This window comes from Nerophis lumbriciformis, linkage group LG30 (assembly GCF_033978685.3).
Source record: "Nerophis lumbriciformis linkage group LG30, RoL_Nlum_v2.1, whole genome shotgun sequence".
Taxonomy (NCBI): domain Eukaryota; kingdom Metazoa; phylum Chordata; class Actinopteri; order Syngnathiformes; family Syngnathidae; genus Nerophis; species Nerophis lumbriciformis.
Window position 1 is genome coordinate 29,835,883 of NC_084577.2, and position 19,204 is coordinate 29,855,086.

A 19,204-nucleotide genomic window follows, 5' to 3' on the forward strand; every position below is an offset into this window, starting at 1 on the left:
AGAAAACAGGAGCTCTAATTTGGGAGTCTGAATTAGGATCAGAAGTTCCTATATAAACATTGCGCACTCACTTCGCCATTTTGTATTGATTACTGCAGCTGTGCACTGGATTCATTCACAAATACAAACTACAACTCACAAACACTTTAGAGTTAGGCTCCACCATCAGAATGTGTACTTTAACTTATAAAGATCACATGGATATTATTCAGTGAGTTGATTCACCAAAACTAACCTGTTATACAGGAGGAAAAAGCACATAGGACGTTTCAATTGTTCACAGACTGGTCGCTCTCATCAGAATGACAAGACACTTCCGGTCTGCAGGTGATAGCATTCAATTGGGAAGAAACGCCCTACTGCCCCCTACTGACCAATGTGAATACTGATAAATGTATAATGACAGCTCCAAAAACTATTTCAAACCACAAAATAAAATAAATCAATCAACACAAAAATGTGACACATTATGGGTGGGTCACATATGCATGTACAGTAGATGGCAGTATTGTCCTGTTTAAAAGTGTCACAACATTGCTGTTTACAGCAGACGAACTGCTTTACGTAGACGAAAACTTGACTGCTGTTGTTGTGTGTTGTTACCGCGCTGGGAGGACGTTAATGAAACTGCCTAACAATAAACCCACATAAGAAACCAAGAACTCGCCCTCCATCATTAGCTGTTTATATTGTGAGAAAGCGGACGTGTGAACAGGCTGTCAACACGTCACTCAGGTCCGCATGGAGCTGGAGGGGGAGTGGCCTCCAGCTCCGCCTGCATTTCGGGAGAAAATTTGTCCCGGGAGGTTTTCGGGAGAGGCGCTGAATTTCGGGAGTCTCCCGGAAAATTCGGGAGTGTTGGCAAGTATGACAGATACTGATATACGTCAAAATGCCAAATATCGGCCGGCCAATCAGTTAATCTCTACTTAGCAAAACTGCTACATGATGCTTAGCTGCATCTGTTTAGCACACAGCTTCTAAAACTTCTAGATCATCCTCCTTATATTCAGCCTCAAAAATAGAAGTTTCTAAATCATCATTTGTCCCAAAGTAGTCTTTGTTCTCTCTCATCAAGTCTGCCATGATTAGTGGTCTTGTTGTTGTTGAAGGGGAAGTGAACGTTGTGATGAGTCTGTGAAATTAATACTTAAAATGATGAAAATATGTGAATATGACATGTTATGAATGTTACTACATTACATATATACTTAGTGTGTATATAATACTTAAAATGATGAAAATATGTAAATATTACATGTTATTATGAATGTTACTACATTACATATATACTTACAGTGTGTATATAATACTTAAAATGATGAAAATATGTAAATATTACATGTTATGAATGTTACTACATTACATTCTGTATATACTTAGCGTGTATATAATACTTAAAATGATGAAAATATGTAAATATTACATATTATGAATGTTACTACATTACATATATACTTAGTGTGTATATAATACTTAAAATGATGAAAATATGTGAATATGACATGTTATGAATGTTACTACATTACGGTACACATATACTTAGTGTGTATATAATACTTAAAATTATGAAAATATGTAAATATTACATATTAGGAATGTTACTACATTACATACTGTATATACTTAGCGTGTATATAATACTTAAAATGATGAAAATATGTAAATATGACATATTATGAATGTTACTACATTACATATATACTTAGTGTGTATATAATACTTAAAATGATGAAAATATGTGAATATGACATGTTATGAATGTTACTACATTACATATATACTTACAGTGTGTATACAATACTTAAAATGATGAAAATATGTAAATATTACATGTTATTATGAATATTACTACATTACATACTGTATATACTTAAATCAACTTTATTTATAAAGCACATTTAATAGCGTGTATATAATACTTAAAATGATGAAAATATGTAAATATTACATATTATGAATGTTACTACATCACATATATACTTACAGTGTGTATATAATACTTAAAATGATGAAAATATGTAAATATTACATGTTATTATGAATGTTACTACATTACATACTGTATATACTTAAATCAACTTTATTTATAAAGCACATTTAATAGCGTGTATATAATACTTAAAATGATGAAAATATGTAAATATTACATATTATGAATGTTACTACATTACATATATACTTACAGTGTGTATATAATACTTAAAATGATGAAAATATGTAAATATTACATGTTATTATGAATGTTACTACATTACATATTGTATATACTTAGCGTGTATATAATACTTAAAATGATGAAAATATGTAAATCTTGCATGTTATTATGAATGTTACTACATTACATATATACTTACAGTGTGTATATAATACTTAAAATGATGAAAATATGTAAATATTACATGTTATTATGAATGTTACTACATTACATACTGTATATACTTAGCGTGTATATAATACTTAAAATGATGAAAATATGTAAACATTACATGTTGTTATGAATGTTACTAGATACTACATATATACTTACAGTGTGTATATAAAACCTAATGGAGGTTTTTGGATGATTTTTAAAGCGCTTCATAGGCAAAATAGAGCGACTCCCTTTGGGTTCAGAATCCATAAAAAAAGAAAATGTTCTTGTGTTATATAAAAGGATTTTGAATAGGTAATAGGCAGATAGGCTAAACTAAAATAAAATAAAAGTGTGATTCCACTTTAAGATTCATTTTGAGTGTTTAAAGGTGAACATTATCACCAGACCTATGGAAGCGTCAATATATACCTTGATGTTGCAGAAAAAAGACCATATATTTTTTTAACCGATTTCCGAACTCTAAATGGGTGAATTTTGGCGAATTAAACGCCTTTCTAATATTCGCTCTCAGACCGATGACGTCACAACGGGAAGCTATCCGCCATTTTCTCAAACACCGAGTCAAATCAGCTCTGTTATTTTCCGTTTTTTCGACTGTTTTCCGTACCTTGGAGACATCATGCCTCGTCGGTGTGTTGTCGGAGGGTGTAACAACACCAACAGGGACGGATTCAAGTTGCACCAGTGGCCCAAAGATGCCAAAGTGGCAAGAAATTGGACGTTTGTTCCGCACACTTTACCGACGAAAGCTATGCTACGACAGAGATGGCAAGAATGTGTGGATATCCTGCGACACTCAAAGCAGATGCATTTCCAACCATAAAGTCAAAGAAATCTGCCGCCAGACCCCCATTGAATCTGCCGGAGTGTGTGAGCAATTCAGGGACAAAGGACCTCGGTAGCACGGCAAGCAATGGCGGCAGTTTGTTACCGCAGACGAGCGAGCTAAACCCCCTGGATGTCTTGGCTCACACCGTCCCGAAGATGATCAAGAGAAGAATATCGACCCTAGCTTCCCTGGCCTGCTGACATGAGGGTATGTCTACAGAATATATTAATTGATGAAAATCGGGCTCTCAAAGGTTTTAACAATTCTGAAATTGAGATAATGTTCCCTTTTAAAATGATGAAAATACGTAAATATTACATATTATGAATGTTACTACATTACATATATACTTACAGTGTGTATATAATACTTAAAATGATGAAAATATGTAAATATTACATGTTATTATGAATGTTACTACATTACATACTGTATATACTTAGCATGTATATAATACTTAAAATGATGAAAATATGTAAATATTACATATGAATGTTACTACATTACATACATACTTACAGCGTGTATATAATACTTAAAATGATGAAAATATGTAAATATTACATGTTATTATGAATGTTACTACATTTCATACTGTATATACTTAGCGTGTATATAATACTTAAAATGATGAAAATATGTAAATATTACATATTATGAATGTTACTACATTACATATATACTTAGTGTGTATATAATACTTAGAATGATGAAAATATGTAAATATGACTTGTTACGAATGTTACTACATTACATATATACTTACAGTGTGTATATAATACTTAAAATGATGAAAATATGTAAATATTACATGTTATTATGAATGTTACTACATTACATACTGTATATACTTAGCGTGTATATAATACTTAAAATGATGAAAATATGTAAACATTACATGTTGTTATGAATGTTACTAGATACTACATATATACTTACAGTGTGTATATAAAACCTAATGGAGGTTTTTGGATGATTTTTAAAGCGCTTTATAGGCAAAATAGAGCGACTCCCTTTGGGTTCAGAATCCATAAAAAAAGAAAATGTTCTTGTGTTATATAAAAGGATTTTGAATAGGTAATAGGCAGATAGGCTAAACTAAAATAAAATAAAAGTGTGATTCCACTTTAAGATTCATTTTGAGTGTTTAAATATTTTTTCCCATTTTATTTTGTAAAAGTTTTAGAATGTTTTTTTAATGAATGATTGTTCTCTTTGCTTCCCGACGTGTGGCGAGTTCACTCTGTAGTCAACAGCTGTTAATACATTTGTTTTCTACTTCTGAGCACACAGCGACCACTCTTCTGAGAGCAGCTTGTAGCTTCAATGTGAACACTTGAATATTTGTCTTGTTTGGACAGTAATTGTTTTATACAAGTTCAGATTCAGGTTTGTTGTGTTTTTATGTGGAAAGACGTTCATTCATGTTAGCATTTAATGAATTAACCAAAGTTCAGTTATCATTCACGGTTTTTACATAATTTTTATTTAAGGATGATAATACTGTCGGAAGTTATCAGTATGGTTATGTCACAGTAGTACTTACTGTACGTATGATAAACTTTATCATGATGTCATTTGAAAATATGAGGATTCTTACGAGCTATTCTTGGTCTCAAGTTCATCGACTTGCTTCCTGGCCATCTCCTCCTGATGAGTCTGCTCATTTTTCATCTTATCCAGACGATACTGCAACTGGTTGATGAGAGATTCTGTGGAGGAACAGGAGTGAAGGCATCCGTTAGGTTGTGTCTGGCATTTTCCTATCTCTCTTTGTCTCCTCTATACTTTTTAAGAGCCTCTTTCTCCGCGCTGTCCTCCGAAACATAAAACACCCAGCATGGAAGCGATGAGCTGGACTCTCGACTAGGGTTGCAAAATTCCGGGAATATTCAAAGTTGGAAACTTTCCATGGGAATAAAGATTGAATGCAACATGCTAGATCTTGCAGCATGATTATTAGCTAAAACAACCTGATTTAATGCAAATTCAGTTGAATTTTAACCCTTCACTGTGCATTCCTCCATCACATGTGGAGTGCATGCACAGATAATTCCCAGCATGCTACACACTACAGCAGGGCTATTGAGGCCACACTAGTATTTGAGCCCAAGGACTGGTAAGTGTTGATGGGGTAAATATATTTGATGTATGGTATTTACCGTAAGTGTAATTGCTTGTTACTGTATGACTGTAGACTACTCCAGCAGACTTACACTCAAGCTAGCTAGCTGTTCCTGTACTTGTTCAATGATTTTGGGGCCAATATCTCTAGCTAGCTAGGTTTATGTACCACCACAGTCTCATAATGAACCCAAAATATTTCTCTGTTAGCCGTGATGCTAATTTTCTCTATGTTAAATCCCATTCATTTATGCTAACACAACATTAGCGATCCGAATTGACCTTTTTTTGTGATATGTAAAGTTCAACTAGCAAATACTAAATCAAAAGGTGTAGTTTCCTCTGCCTTCTGTTCTGCTAGCCATTCTGTTGTCATACAAGAATGTAGGTCATAGTTTGTTTTATCATGCTGATTGACTGTTCATTTATTCATCTAGCCCAGGGGTGCTCACACTTTTTCTGCAGGCGAGCTACTTTTCAATTGATCAAGTCGTGGGGATCTACCTCATTCATATATATAATTTATATTTACTTATTTATGAAATATATGTTTTTGTTAACAAGTTAAAGGTGTTTAATGATAATGCAAGCATGTTTAACACATATAGTTAATATTGTTAATAAATTAAAGGTGTTTAATGATAATGCAAGCATGTTTAACACATATAGTTAATACATTAAAGGTGTTTAATGATAATACAAGTATGTTTAATACATATAGTTAATATTGTTAACAAGTTAAAGGTGTTTAATGATAATACAAGTATGTATAACACATAGTTAATATTGTTAATACATTAAAGGTGTTTAAAGATAATGCAAGCATGTTTAACACATATAGTTAATATTGTTAACAAGTTAAAGGTGTTTAATGATAATACAAGTATGTATAACACATAGTTAATATTGTTAATAAATTAAAGGTGTTTAATGATAATACAAGAATGTTTAATACATATAGTTAATATTGTTAACAAGTTAAAGGTGTTTAAATATAATACAAGCATGTTTAACACATATAGTTAATATTGTTAACAAGTTAACGGTGTTAAAAGATAATAAAAGCATGTTTAACACATATAGATTCCTTTCTTTCATGAAGACAAGAATATAAGTTGGTGTATTACCTGATTGTGATGACTTGCATTGATTGGAATCAGACAGTGGTGCTGATAACGTCCGCATTTTCGAATGGAGGAGAAAAAAAGTCCTCCTTTCTGTCCAATACCACATGAAAGTGGTTGGTTTTTGGCATCTTATTTGTCCAGCTTCCGTACTCCTTTGTATACACTTTACAAGAAATACATTGTCCGCAAACTCCGTAGCTTGCTAGCTTGTGCACGCCAGCTTTCTGAGACTCTTATTTTGTTAGCGCAACTGTGCAGTCGGTCTTTGGAGTTATGACGACCGGGACGGCGCCAGAGTCTGTTGAAATAAAGTGTTTCTCGCCTTCCAGTCGGTAATTTTAATGAGCTGGCAGCAGCCGGCGTCATCTCAGAAGACCCTCGGGTGCCGTGAATGTCAATCAAGTGACGTCATAGTGAAGATTTATGATCGCTCATTTTTAGGACTATTTTTTTAATGCCTGGCTGGTGATCGACTGACACACCCTCCGAGATCGACCGGTAGCTCGCGATCGACGTAATGAGCACCCCTGATCTAGCCTATTTCTATTAATTTGTCCATCACTCAAATATTTTTAAAGACTACGGTACTCCAATTGTTTAGCTGACTATTTATATCATTAGTGTTTTACAAGCTTCTCATCTTATTCTACAGAATAAGATCCAACTTTGAATAATCAAAAAATGGTCAAAATATCCAAACTTCTCGAGCTTAACTTCCCGTGGTAAATTTCCGGGAATTTACCGGAAACTTTCCACTCCTTTGCAACCCTACTCTCGACTCAATTAACAAAATCTTCTGGACGAGGTTGTGGAAGACATCTACAGTATGTATATGGACCCGTGATCGCAGGACATCTGCTGATTGGTCAGAGCAGTGCTTTGGTGGATTGGAAGATGATGGCAGCCGTTCAAGGAGCCCAACGGCTGCCCGTCACAATGGAAGCATACCTGCCAACTTTTGAAATCAGAAAAACCTAGTAGCCAGGGTCCAAGGGCCGCAGGCCCCGGTAGGTCCAGGACAAAGTCCTGGTGGGGGGGTTCAGGTTTGCCCCCCGACGCAAAATGATTATTAGCATTCAGACAGGTTAAAATGTTGCTAAAACCATCACTTTTCTATCAGTCACAGCGACTTTTCAAAACAAAAATATTACAGCAAAAATCATATGGGTTGATTGACATGTTTATTCTGTAAGCTAACTTCAATAGTTTGAAATTATTTTGACAGTTAATGCCAGTTATCCTGTCAACCTTTCACAAGACTTCAATTTGTTAATTGAAAGTATAAACACTTTTTACAGTAAACAAATGGTAAAACAGTACTAAACAATTCCATGAAAAAAAAAAATTGGTGTCATTATTAACTTTCTGTCCAAGCTTGTATAATCTACTGCCTTGTTCAATTGTAAAAAATATTCTGTGCCTAAAATTCACATTTCTATCACAATTATCATACTGTAAACATGGTAAGCTAACTTCATTAAAATTAATAGTCCTGTCAATAGCATGGAATTACAATTCAAATGTAGTTTTTTTGTAAGCCTTTCAAAAGAATTCAAAATATGAAAAATTAATGAAAATTAATTTAAGCCATCAGACACTTGAAAAGTGGCACATCACATCTCTAATGTAATCATTTGAACTTTTCAACAGAAATAGCACTGCAAAAGTGTTAAGGACATACTTCTGTATTTTGGTAGTTATGCTGTCAACATTTAACAAGATTTCTTCAACTTGGACTTGAAAGCATAAATAGTATAAACACTTTTAACAGTATAACAGTACTAAACAATTCCAATAGATAACATTGGTGTCATTACCTTTTTGTGGCTAAAATCCGAAAAACGTTGAAAGTTTTCCACTTGTATCGCTAGCAACGGCATTAGACTTGTGTTTTTTGTCCCAACGTGGTCTTTTACATCGCTAATTCCTCCGTGTCCGATCGAAAAATCTTGTCTGCACAAGGTGCAATTCGCGTAGTTTTCACCCTTTTTGGAACGGATAATTATTCCCGGATAGGCTTTTGAATATTCTTCACGGAATGACTGCAGTTTTCTTTTCGGTTTAAGACTCGTTTGCGATTTTTCTCCGGCTGATTCCATGATCGTTCGCTCGTTTGGAAACAATGGCAACAGGTGCCTCGTGCTTGGCAGCGGTGCTATAAATAGCCTCGCGCATGGCATTCGGAATGGCTCGATAGGAAGTTACGGGAAGCAGTGTCGATTGTCATTGTGGTTACGCGATTTCGTGAATAAAACTTTAAAAAAAATTTTTTTTTTTTAATTAATGAAAAACCGTATTTTTTATCACTGCAACCCTAACCCGGAATAGGTTGATGAAAACCGTACTAATTACGGGAAAACCGGAGTAGTTGGCAGGTACAATGGGGCAAAAAAGTATTTAGTTAGCCACCAATTGTACAAGTTCTCCCACTTAAAATGATCACATAGGTCTGTAATTGTCATCATAGGTACACTTCAACTGTGAGAGACAGAATGTAAAAAAAAAATCCAGGAATTCACATTGTAGGATTTTTAAAGAATTTATTTGTAAATTATGGTGGAAAATAAGTATTTGGTCAATAACAAAAATTCAACTCAATACTTTGTAATATAACCTTTGTTGGCAATAACAGAGGTCAAACGATTACTATAGGTCTTTACCAGGTTTGCACACACAGTAGCTGGTATTTTGGCCCATTCCTCCATGCAGATCTTCTCGAGAGCAGTGATGTTTTGGGGCTGTTGCCGAGCAACACGGACTTTCAACTCCCTCCACAGATTTTCTATGGGGTTGAGGTCTGGAGACTGGCTAGGCCACTCCAGGACTTTCAAATGCTTCTTACGGAGCCACTCCTTCGTTGCCCGGGCGGTGTGTTTGGGATCATTGTCATGCTGGAAGACCCAGCCACGTTTCATCTTCAAAACTCTCACTGATGGAAGTAGGTTTTGGCTCAAAATCTCACGATACATGGCCCCATTCACTCTTTCCTTAACACGGATCAGTCGGCCTGTCCCCTTAGCAGAAAAACAGCCCCAAAGCATGATGTTTCCACCTCCATGCTTCACAGTAGGTATGGTGTTCTTGGGATGCAACTCAGTATTCTTCTTCTTCCAAACACGAGTTGAGTTTATACCAAAAAGTTCTATTTTGGTTTCATCTGACCACATGACATTCTCCCAATCCTCTGCTGTATCATCCATGTGCTCTCTGGCAAACTTCAGACGGCCTGGACATGCACTGGCTTAAGCAGGGGGACACGTCTGGCACTGCAGGATTTGATTCCCTGTCGGCGTAGTGTGTTACTGATCGTAACCTTTGTTACTTTGGTCCCAGCTCTCTGCAGTCATTCACCAGGTCCCCCCGTGTGGTTCTGGGATTTTTGCTCAACGTTCTCATGATCATTTTGACCCCACGGGATGAGATCTTGCGTGGAGCCCCAGATCGAGGGAGATTATCAGTGGTCTTGTATGTCTTCCATTTTCTGATAATTGCTCCCAGAGTTGATTTTTTCACACCAAGCTGCTTGCCTATTGTAGATTCACTCTTCACAGTCTGGTGCAGGTCTACAATTCTTTTCCTGGTGTCCTTCGACAGCTCTTTGGTCTTGGCCATAGTGGAGTTTGGATTCTGACTGTTTGAGGCTGTGGACAGGTGTCTTTTATACAGATAACGAGTTCAAACAGGTGCCATTAATACAGGTAACGAGTGGAGGACAGAGGAGCTTCTTAAAGAAGAAGTTACAGGTCTGTGAGAGCCAGAGATCTTCCTTGTTTGAAGTGACCAAATACTTATTTTCCACCATAATTTACAAATAAATTCTTTAAAATTCCTACAATGTGAATTCCTGGATTTTTTATTATTTTTATCATTTTAAGTGGGAGAACTTGCACAATTGGTGGCTGACTAAATACTTTTTTGCCCCACTGTATGTGGAAGGCATGGGTCGAGCTGTGGGAACAGACTGTGGCAATTTCTGCTCCTAAGTTCACTGAAAGGCTTACTGAAATGCGTAAGTTGATCAGCATGGACGATTAGATCAGACAAGCCTTTAAAATGTCTGCTCACTTGGAAAACAACAATCCTTATCTAGGTTTCAACTCCCTCAAATGGCCTCGACGCTGCTCACAACAGAAGAAGGCTGTTCTGAAAACATCTCTTTAGGACACCTCAGTGATAACACCTGGGACTTAAACTTTGCTCCCCCGTGGGGACTAATAAAGTATTTGATGGGTGCACATGTGCTGCATCAAGTCCTGTTTGAGACGTGTGAAACCTTCCTTTCCGACACCAACAAACAAAAGTGTGGCACCTTTCTGGGTGATGAGTGCAATCTTGACGGCGAGCTCCCCCTCCAGGCCATCGATGTACTCTCGCTCCTTGATCATCTGTCTCTTCATCTTCCTCAGCTGGAATTTGGGGGTGTTCATTATATCCTGAAGGGGAGATTTGCTGTGGAAATAAAAAACAAAAAAACAAATCAAACAGTTCCTATAATTGACCACTGGGACAAACATTACTGTTAAGAGTACATTTTGTCTGACGGGACCATTTTAGTAAGAAGCCTAATTCTCATCACTGTGCCCCGAAAGACAACCAGATCATCAACTTTTCATATCACAGTGTTTCCCACACATTCATTTATTTGTGGCGGCCGGCCACGAAAGAACTACGTCCGCCACAAATGGATTTTTCGGCTTTTGACTCGCTCGACCGCTCATAAAAGCAATGGGACTCTGTCTGTGAATGTACCATGTAGTTACAACTCCGGTGCAGTAGGTGGCGGTAGCCTACTATGCATTGCAACTCCGCCAATAGCACTTAATTCACCTGGTGGGCCAGAAGAAGAAGAAGAAGCAGAAGACGACGACGGAGTAAAAGAAAAACTACGAGGGTAATACAGGTTATAGGTAGATAGGTTATAGCTGCATCGCTCGCGGCTCGTCATATATTTAACGTTAATCCGCGATTTCACCGAGCGTTTCACTGACGGTGAGCAGCCTGACGCTGCTTCATTAACACCGCCGCTGTTTGACTCGGGGGCCGGGGCAGACGCACGTAGTAACAGTCACCTGTTGCCATACCGACGAGCTAACGTGTCCAGGTTATAACCCTGTTGTCAATAAAAACACGTGGACTGAAGCTAAATTGTCCACTGTCCACTGCAGCATGTGAATGCAATGAAAATAATAAAATCTGAGCCAACCAGCTGTTAAAATGTTGTCCAGGTTAATGTTTTGGCCATTAAAGGCCCTTCATTTCAAGATTTCAACTGTGATCGGGCTTTAAACAGGTGGCTGACCTGTTCAGATGAGTGTAACTGCTACTGGTCAAATAATGTGAAATAGCATTTAATTTTACATGTATGCAATGCCATTTAAATGTAATTATAGATAATAATAATAATAAATACTGTGTAGTGTTGTAAATAGTCAACGGGAAGGATTTTAGTAAGATATAAGCCATGAGCACTACACAGCCAGAAAAAAACCTAGGCAGGACAAGTAAAAATATTGGGGCAAGTAGATTTGAGAAGTCAAAAACCTTAACGTTGAACCCTGCATGTGTTGAGCTGCTGCCACTTAAGGTTAGACGGCACTGTACATAGAGCGCTTCTGCTCGTTAGTAATCAATTCTAATGTTGGATGTTCACTCCTTCACACAGATGAGTATAGAAAAATATTTTCAACGGCCGAAAAGGGCTCGACTTGGAGAGGAGGTAGGCCTACAGTCATGACCACAGGTGCGACCTGTTCAGCAGCAGCAGGAGGAGGAGGAGGAGGTTGACTGACTGTGGCAGGACACCTCTGCCTCTGTTTCAATTCATGTTGCTGGTAAATAACATGGTTGTAGTAGTAGGCTAAAGTTAAATTATTTAGTATTCACTAATTAAAGGGGCAGAGCTTGAAGAGACATTTTAGCTTTTATATTTTATAAGATATATTTTTTGTAAGAACCACAATTAATAAATATATTTCAGTGAATAACTAATTGTTCAAATCTGTATATAAATATGTACATAAAATGTTGTAATTATATTTCAACTCCGCGTTCTTCTTGGTCATCGCCGCTACCGCCGCCACCCCCCCCCACCCCCTGACCACACCACCACAAATAGATGCCTGTCCTGTGGGAAACACTGTATCATGCTTATTGAGATTATCTTGGTATTGTTAAAAGTGCTCAAAAGGTACTTAAACACACGCGGAAATCTTTCAACCAAGTTTTACTTTTCAAGAAATTACTTACACAATCGACTTAGAATAAATACTGTTCTGGCTTCTTAAAGGGGTAATGCACTTTTTTGGGGGGGGAATTTTGCCTTTTATTCACAATCGTTATGAAAGACGTGACAGATGGATTTTCTTTTCGTAAATAAAAGCCCTCTTACAGCAGAGCCAATGAATGAAAGGTCTTCTATTTCGCTCAAAAAAAACCAATAAATAACCATTCAAAAAGCGCCAACAATACTAGGGATGTCCCGATCCAGGTTTTTGCACCTACGATCCGATACAGATATTGTTTTTGCATTTCCGATCCGATACCGATACTGACCTATCCGAGCATGTATTAAAGTTGAAAGTTATTTAGCCTACTTAGTTGTCAGAATCATGTTGAAAAGGGTTTTAGTACTCTTGATAACAACTAGCCAGCTGAATTAGGGGAGTTTGAATAATACACAATGGTTGGTAACAAGAAACTGACCTGTTTATTCAAGGATAAACATGACAAACAGAAATGGCATCATTGAACTCGGGCTGGGCGATATGGCCTTTTTTAAATATTGCGATATTTTAAGGCCATATTGCGATACACGATATATATCTCGATATTTTGCCTTAGCCTTGAATGAACACTTGATGCATATAATCACAGCAGTATGATGATTCTATGTGTTTTGATTGATTGATTGAGACTTTTATTAGTAGGTTGCACAGTGAAGTACATATTCCGTACAATTGACCACTAAATGGTAACACCCCAATAAGTTTTTCCACTTGTTTAAGTCGGGGTCCACTTAAATTGATTCATGATACAGATATATACTATCAGATATATACTATCATCATAATACAGTCATCGCACAAGATAATCACATTGAATTATTTACATTATTTATAATCCAGGGTGTGGAGGGGGGCGCCGGATGTAAGTGTCAAAAAGACAGCCAAAAGAGTTTGATATGAGAATAAATCTAAAGTTAAAATATAGGGTAGAAATGCACCCATTTGCAGGAAATGTAGTCTTGATTTTCAAAATGTTCTTTCAAGGCTTGCATGTCTACATTAAAACATTCTTCTTCATACTGCATTAATATACAGTATGCTACTTTTAAACTTTCATGCAGAGAAGGAAATCACAACTAAAAAAAATCACTAATTTTTTCATACGGTGTTGATGTGGACATTTTTGCCTCGGCATTTTGATGGTGTGGACGTGTGGCACCGAATGGAGATAAGCGTCTCGACAGACGTCACAATATTTGAACAATGATGACGAAAACTGTTGTCTCTGTCGTGTCCGTGTGTCGAAAATTGTTATGCGCTTATTTTTTTATTTGATTTTGTACGTGGCATAGATTTGCCGTGCGCAGAGGACGCTTGAGCAGGCACGCACCTTAGCGGCTGCGCTAGCATCACAGCTAACGTTAGCCATGCCGCTACCTCGCTCTCTGCTCGGGGAGGACGTATACGTATGTGACGTATGACGTGACAGTATGTGACGTGTGTAAGAAGGTGCGCTCGCTGTCTGTGAGAGGGAGACACAGGAAAGAGTGAGAAGAGCCTGTCGTGTAATGCCAGCAGCTAAAAGCAACTGCGTGAGAATTGTGGATGTGTTGAAGGTGTGCTGGAAAATGCGGAACGGAAATTACGGAGCAGCAGAAAAGTGGAATGTATTATTTAAATAGGTGCGTTGGAAAACACGGACCGGAGTTTTTTTTTTAAAACTGGATCTGGATCGGCATTTTCCCATGCCTTGCCGATGCGCAATTTTTGGCAAATATCGGCAGCCGATCCGATCCAAATATCGGATCGGGACATCCCTAATTAGTGATATTGTCATTATAAGTGCTCTGGTCACGCGCAACAATGATGAAATGTTAACAAAACCTTACATATGTTTTTTTGACAAACATTTGGATATGATGGGGCCTGATTTTGAATAATAAAACATTATTATTAAACCTCACTGGTCTCAAAATATAACATTTTAGAATGACTTCAAACCCTTAACTGCACAAAACGTTAGAGACAATAATTTTTTTGAAATATATTTGACTATTTTGTTTATATTGACATTTCCTTTCTGCCTTGATAGCTGAGGGGTTATAATCACAGGAAGTTACATTTCAAATAAAAATGTTTACTCCTTAATTTCCACAGGTCATGAAAAATATCAGTCATCGATAGATTGATATAAAACTGATATCATGATGCAGTTTTCAGTCATATCGCCCAGTCCGAGTGTATCGTCTTACTCCTGAGTTTTTATGACGTCATTAATAGAAAACAATCTTCATTATAGACATGATGTCACCGCTAACCTACCCAGACTTAGATTATTTTTTTAATATCTTCATGATCGTGAGAAGCCGAAATCGAAATGAAATGTAATGAATTGTCCGGCCGTAGGACCTTACATGTACATATCAGCATGCATGCAACAGTAGAAACATGTCTTCAGTCCAATGAATCTGTGTTACATTTCTACAATATTTGAGCATACCTGGTGGAAGACGACGCCACCGTGTGGATATCCAGAAACTTGACTTTGGCTGCACGGCGGAAGACGGGAGAGTCCTCGTCCGACAGGGAGGAGACGGAGGTGGAGGTGCTTGCTGCCGGCAGCAGTATTTCCCGCGGCACGGGTAAACCTGAAATGCGGCAAGACGTTTAGAACCACTGGAGAGGAAGTGCCCTGAAATAAAATGGGATTCATGGCTCCTTGATGAGAGCCGTTCCTTTCAAAGAGCTGTTCAAAAGACTGGCTCATTTTTTATTTTATTTTTTAAATCAAGGACACAATCACTGGTATCAGTTATTTGATAGGATGTAGATCATTTTAATTACGCAAATATTACTCTATTGGTGGGAATTATTTTTGAAATATTGGCTATAATTTAATTTTTTTGTTGTTTTCATTGTAAACATTCCATAATGCCATCTCTTATGCTTTGGCAGACAAATCACTAGTTTGAATTTTCCCTCACCTAAAAAAAAATGTGGAGCATTTTACCAATATAGAAAATAAATTATAATAATAATAATAGAATAAAATGCATTAGTAGACATAAAAAGTGTAAGTAAAACTACAATAAAAATTAGAATTATTCTACCATACCTGATGTGTACTTTTAGAATAATGAACTCAAAAAGTGAATTAAAAAAAAAAATGCAGTTATAATAATTAAAAAAGATATATATATATATATATATACATATATTTATATGCAAAAATATATATTATGAAATTAAAACAATTTAATCCAAATGCAATTTTTTTTTATCCAGTGCTTTCATGCTTTTATTTCTATTTTTATCTATGTTTCTGTTTTATATAGTGTGTGTCATGATTTCATTTCTATTTTAATTTTTTATTATATATTCTAACTTTCTATTTTTATTTTTATACTCTGTAGCACTTTGAGATTTTAACAAATGTAAAGTGCGTTACAAATGTAATTCATTATTGTTATTATTATTAGAGATGTCCGATTCGGCCGATAAATGCTTTTAAATGTAATATCGGAAATTATCGGTATCAGGGTTTTTATTTTTATTATCGGTATCTTTTTGTTGTTGTTTTTTTTTATTAAATCAACATAAAAAACACAAGATAAAATTACAATTAGTGCACCAACCCAAAAAACCTCACTCCCCCATTCACACAAAAGGGTTGTTTCTTTCTGTTATTAATATTGTGGTTCCTACATTATATATCAATACATATCAATACAGTCTGCAGGGATACAGTCCGTAAGCACACATGATTGTGCGTGCTGCTGGTCCACTAATAGTACTAACCTTTAACAGTTAATTTTACTCATTTTAATTAATTACTAGTTTCTATGTAACTGTTTTTATATTGTTTTACTTTATTTTTTATTCAAGAAAATGTTTTTAATTTATTTCTTATTATTCTTTTTAAAAAGGACCTTATCTTCACCAGACCTGGTTGTCCAAATTAGGCATAATAATGTGTTAATTCCACCACTGTATATATCGGTATCGGTTGATATCGGTATCGGTAATTAAGAGTTGGACAATATCGGAATATCGGCAAAAAAGCCATTATCGGACATCCCTAATTATTAATACGAAATGCTACTAATTTTCCTTGAACGCTGACTCATTTTCTGGTCCAGTTGCCAGTCGGGTGGCACGCACGTGCAGAAGGAAATAATTGGCGGCACTAAATTCACATGTGCATAAAAAACGGCTCCCAAACAGGAATCGGTTTTCATCGTTCACTTAAAAGAGCCGTTCAAATTTAGACATGATTCTTTCACAAATGTCACATCTCTACCCTGAAACCATCTCAAAATGTGCCGTGTTGTAAGGCTGGACGACTAATGATCAGTGTTGGGTTACCGGTAGTTACTGAAAAACAGTAACTAGTTACAGTTACTAGTTACTTTATTTCAAAAGTAACTCAGTTACTAACTCAGTTACTTACACCAAAAAGTAATGCGTTACTGTGAAAAGTAACTATTTAGTTACTTCTTCTACTTTTTTTTTTAAAGCTCCCATTAATGCCCTTTTAGCCTTCATTTTAGTACTGTTATTGCACTGGAGAATAATACAATGTGTTGATCAACTTGACATGCATTTGCATCACTGAACTCTGCTAAGCAATGTGCTCTACATACAACACACAAAGACAAAGATATGTTTCAAAGGGCCAATTTATTTCAGGCCAGAACAAATTGACAAAACTATTTAAAATAGCTGCAACATAACATACATAAGTAACAAACAGCACAATAACACTAACACTAACACTAACCACGTTAAATCCAGATTCCGAACTAATAAAGGTCTTAACTCATTCTCTTTCTATGCCACTTTAATATGGAATGCACTCCCAACAGGTGTAAAAGAAAGGGCATCTCTATCCTCCTTCAAAACCGCACTAAAAGAACATCTCCAGGCAACTACAACCCTAAACTAACACCCTCCCTTCCACATAATACCTCTTCGGATTGTAAATAATCAAATGTAGACACTTTTTCTTATACTTTCTGATCTCTCTCTCTGTGTCCACTACTTGCTGTACATATCCTACCAAGTCAGTCCTACACTGTTCCAATGTCCATTTCTCTGATGATGCAATTGTTGATGACTGAAGTGTTGATACCAACCAAACCTAACCCCCCCCCCCTCCATATCCCACACCCCGGATTGTAAATAATGTAAATAATTCAATGTATATACCCTGATGATTATCTTGTGTGATGACTGTATTATGATGTTAGTATATATTTGATAGTATATATCTGTATCTGGACCCCGACTTAAACAAGTTAAAAAACTTATTTGGGTGTTACCATTTAGTGGTCAATTGTACGGAATATGTACTGTACTGTGCAATCTACTAATAAAAGTTTCAATCAATCAACAACATAGCTGTAAAGCTGGCTTCACCTAAGGAAGGCACACGTGACATACACAGAGCCTAACCAGGCAGATTTGAATTGTTGTTTTGGGCAGTAGACGGGATCTTTGATCCAAGACACAACTTACATTTAACTAAAATGTTCTTTTCTTTGTGCTCGACAAAAGAAAAGAAGTGAGAATATCTCATACTTGCCAACCCTCCCGAATTTCAGTGCCTCTCACTGGGACAACCATTCTCCAAATTTCTGCCGATTTCCAGCCGGACTTAAGGCACGCCCCCTCCCGGTCTGTGCGGATCTGAGTGGGGACAGCCTGTCGTCACGTCCGCTTGGCCAACCAAAAAGTAACCACAGAACACTATACCGTATAGTCGTATAGTGTTCTGTGATTACTTTTTTGTTGGCCAACGGTTGTATTGCGCACCCCCTCCCCTCCCCTCCCCTCCCCTTCCCACACTCAGACACACAGTCACACACAGAGAGCGCAGAGGAAGAATCAGAAGCACATCTCTGCTTCGCTGGAATAAAACAGGATCAGATCCTCAGTTTCTAGCCAATACTACATAAAAAGTAACGTAAAATAACGCAGTAACGCATCATGTAGTAACGGTAACTGAGTTATTGAATATAAAAAAATAACGCGTTAGATTACTAGTTACCGCCGAAACTAACGGCGTTACAGTAACGCGTTACTTTGTAACGCGTTAGTCCCAACACTGCTAATGATCACGATTATTTTCATTGATATTGTAGTCACGACTATTAAATCATTTCAAAACATGAGTATTTATTGTACCACCAAAACTCAACTTTGAATATAGTGTAATAATATACAGAACATTATATATATATTAGCAAAAACAATACATTGAAATAATAGCAATATTAAAAAAAACTTCAATTTACACTTATTTTACCACAATAGAGTGTGTTTTAGTGTCAAATAAAATGTAATAAAATGATTGTTAATTAAATACAAAAATCCTCACATTTATTGGTGCAAAACATCTTTGGACAATAATAATAATAATAATTGTGTCATTGTATCAATAAGTGCTTTAAGTACAATATGATTGTGTAAGGTACTTTTTTGAAACCTTTATTTTGTTAGCGCAGTCAGAACGGATGTGGCG

The 19,204-nt window shown here is 36.4% G+C and overlaps 1 protein-coding gene across 1 annotated transcript in view; it reads right to left on the bottom strand.

Annotated features, from left to right (window-relative positions):
* Nucleotides 1-19,204, bottom strand: part of numa1 (nuclear mitotic apparatus protein 1) — a 64,705-nt gene that overhangs the window by 33,611 nt on the left and 11,890 nt on the right. Inside the window, exons 8-10 of the mRNA XM_061925922.1 lie at nt 15,182-15,329; nt 10,767-10,906; nt 4,807-4,918 (exon numbers count right to left, since the gene is read on the bottom strand). Coding sequence (XP_061781906.1) covers nt 4,807-4,918; nt 10,767-10,906; nt 15,182-15,329 — 400 coding nt within the window. The remainder of the gene's footprint in view (nt 1-4,806; nt 4,919-10,766; nt 10,907-15,181; nt 15,330-19,204) is intronic.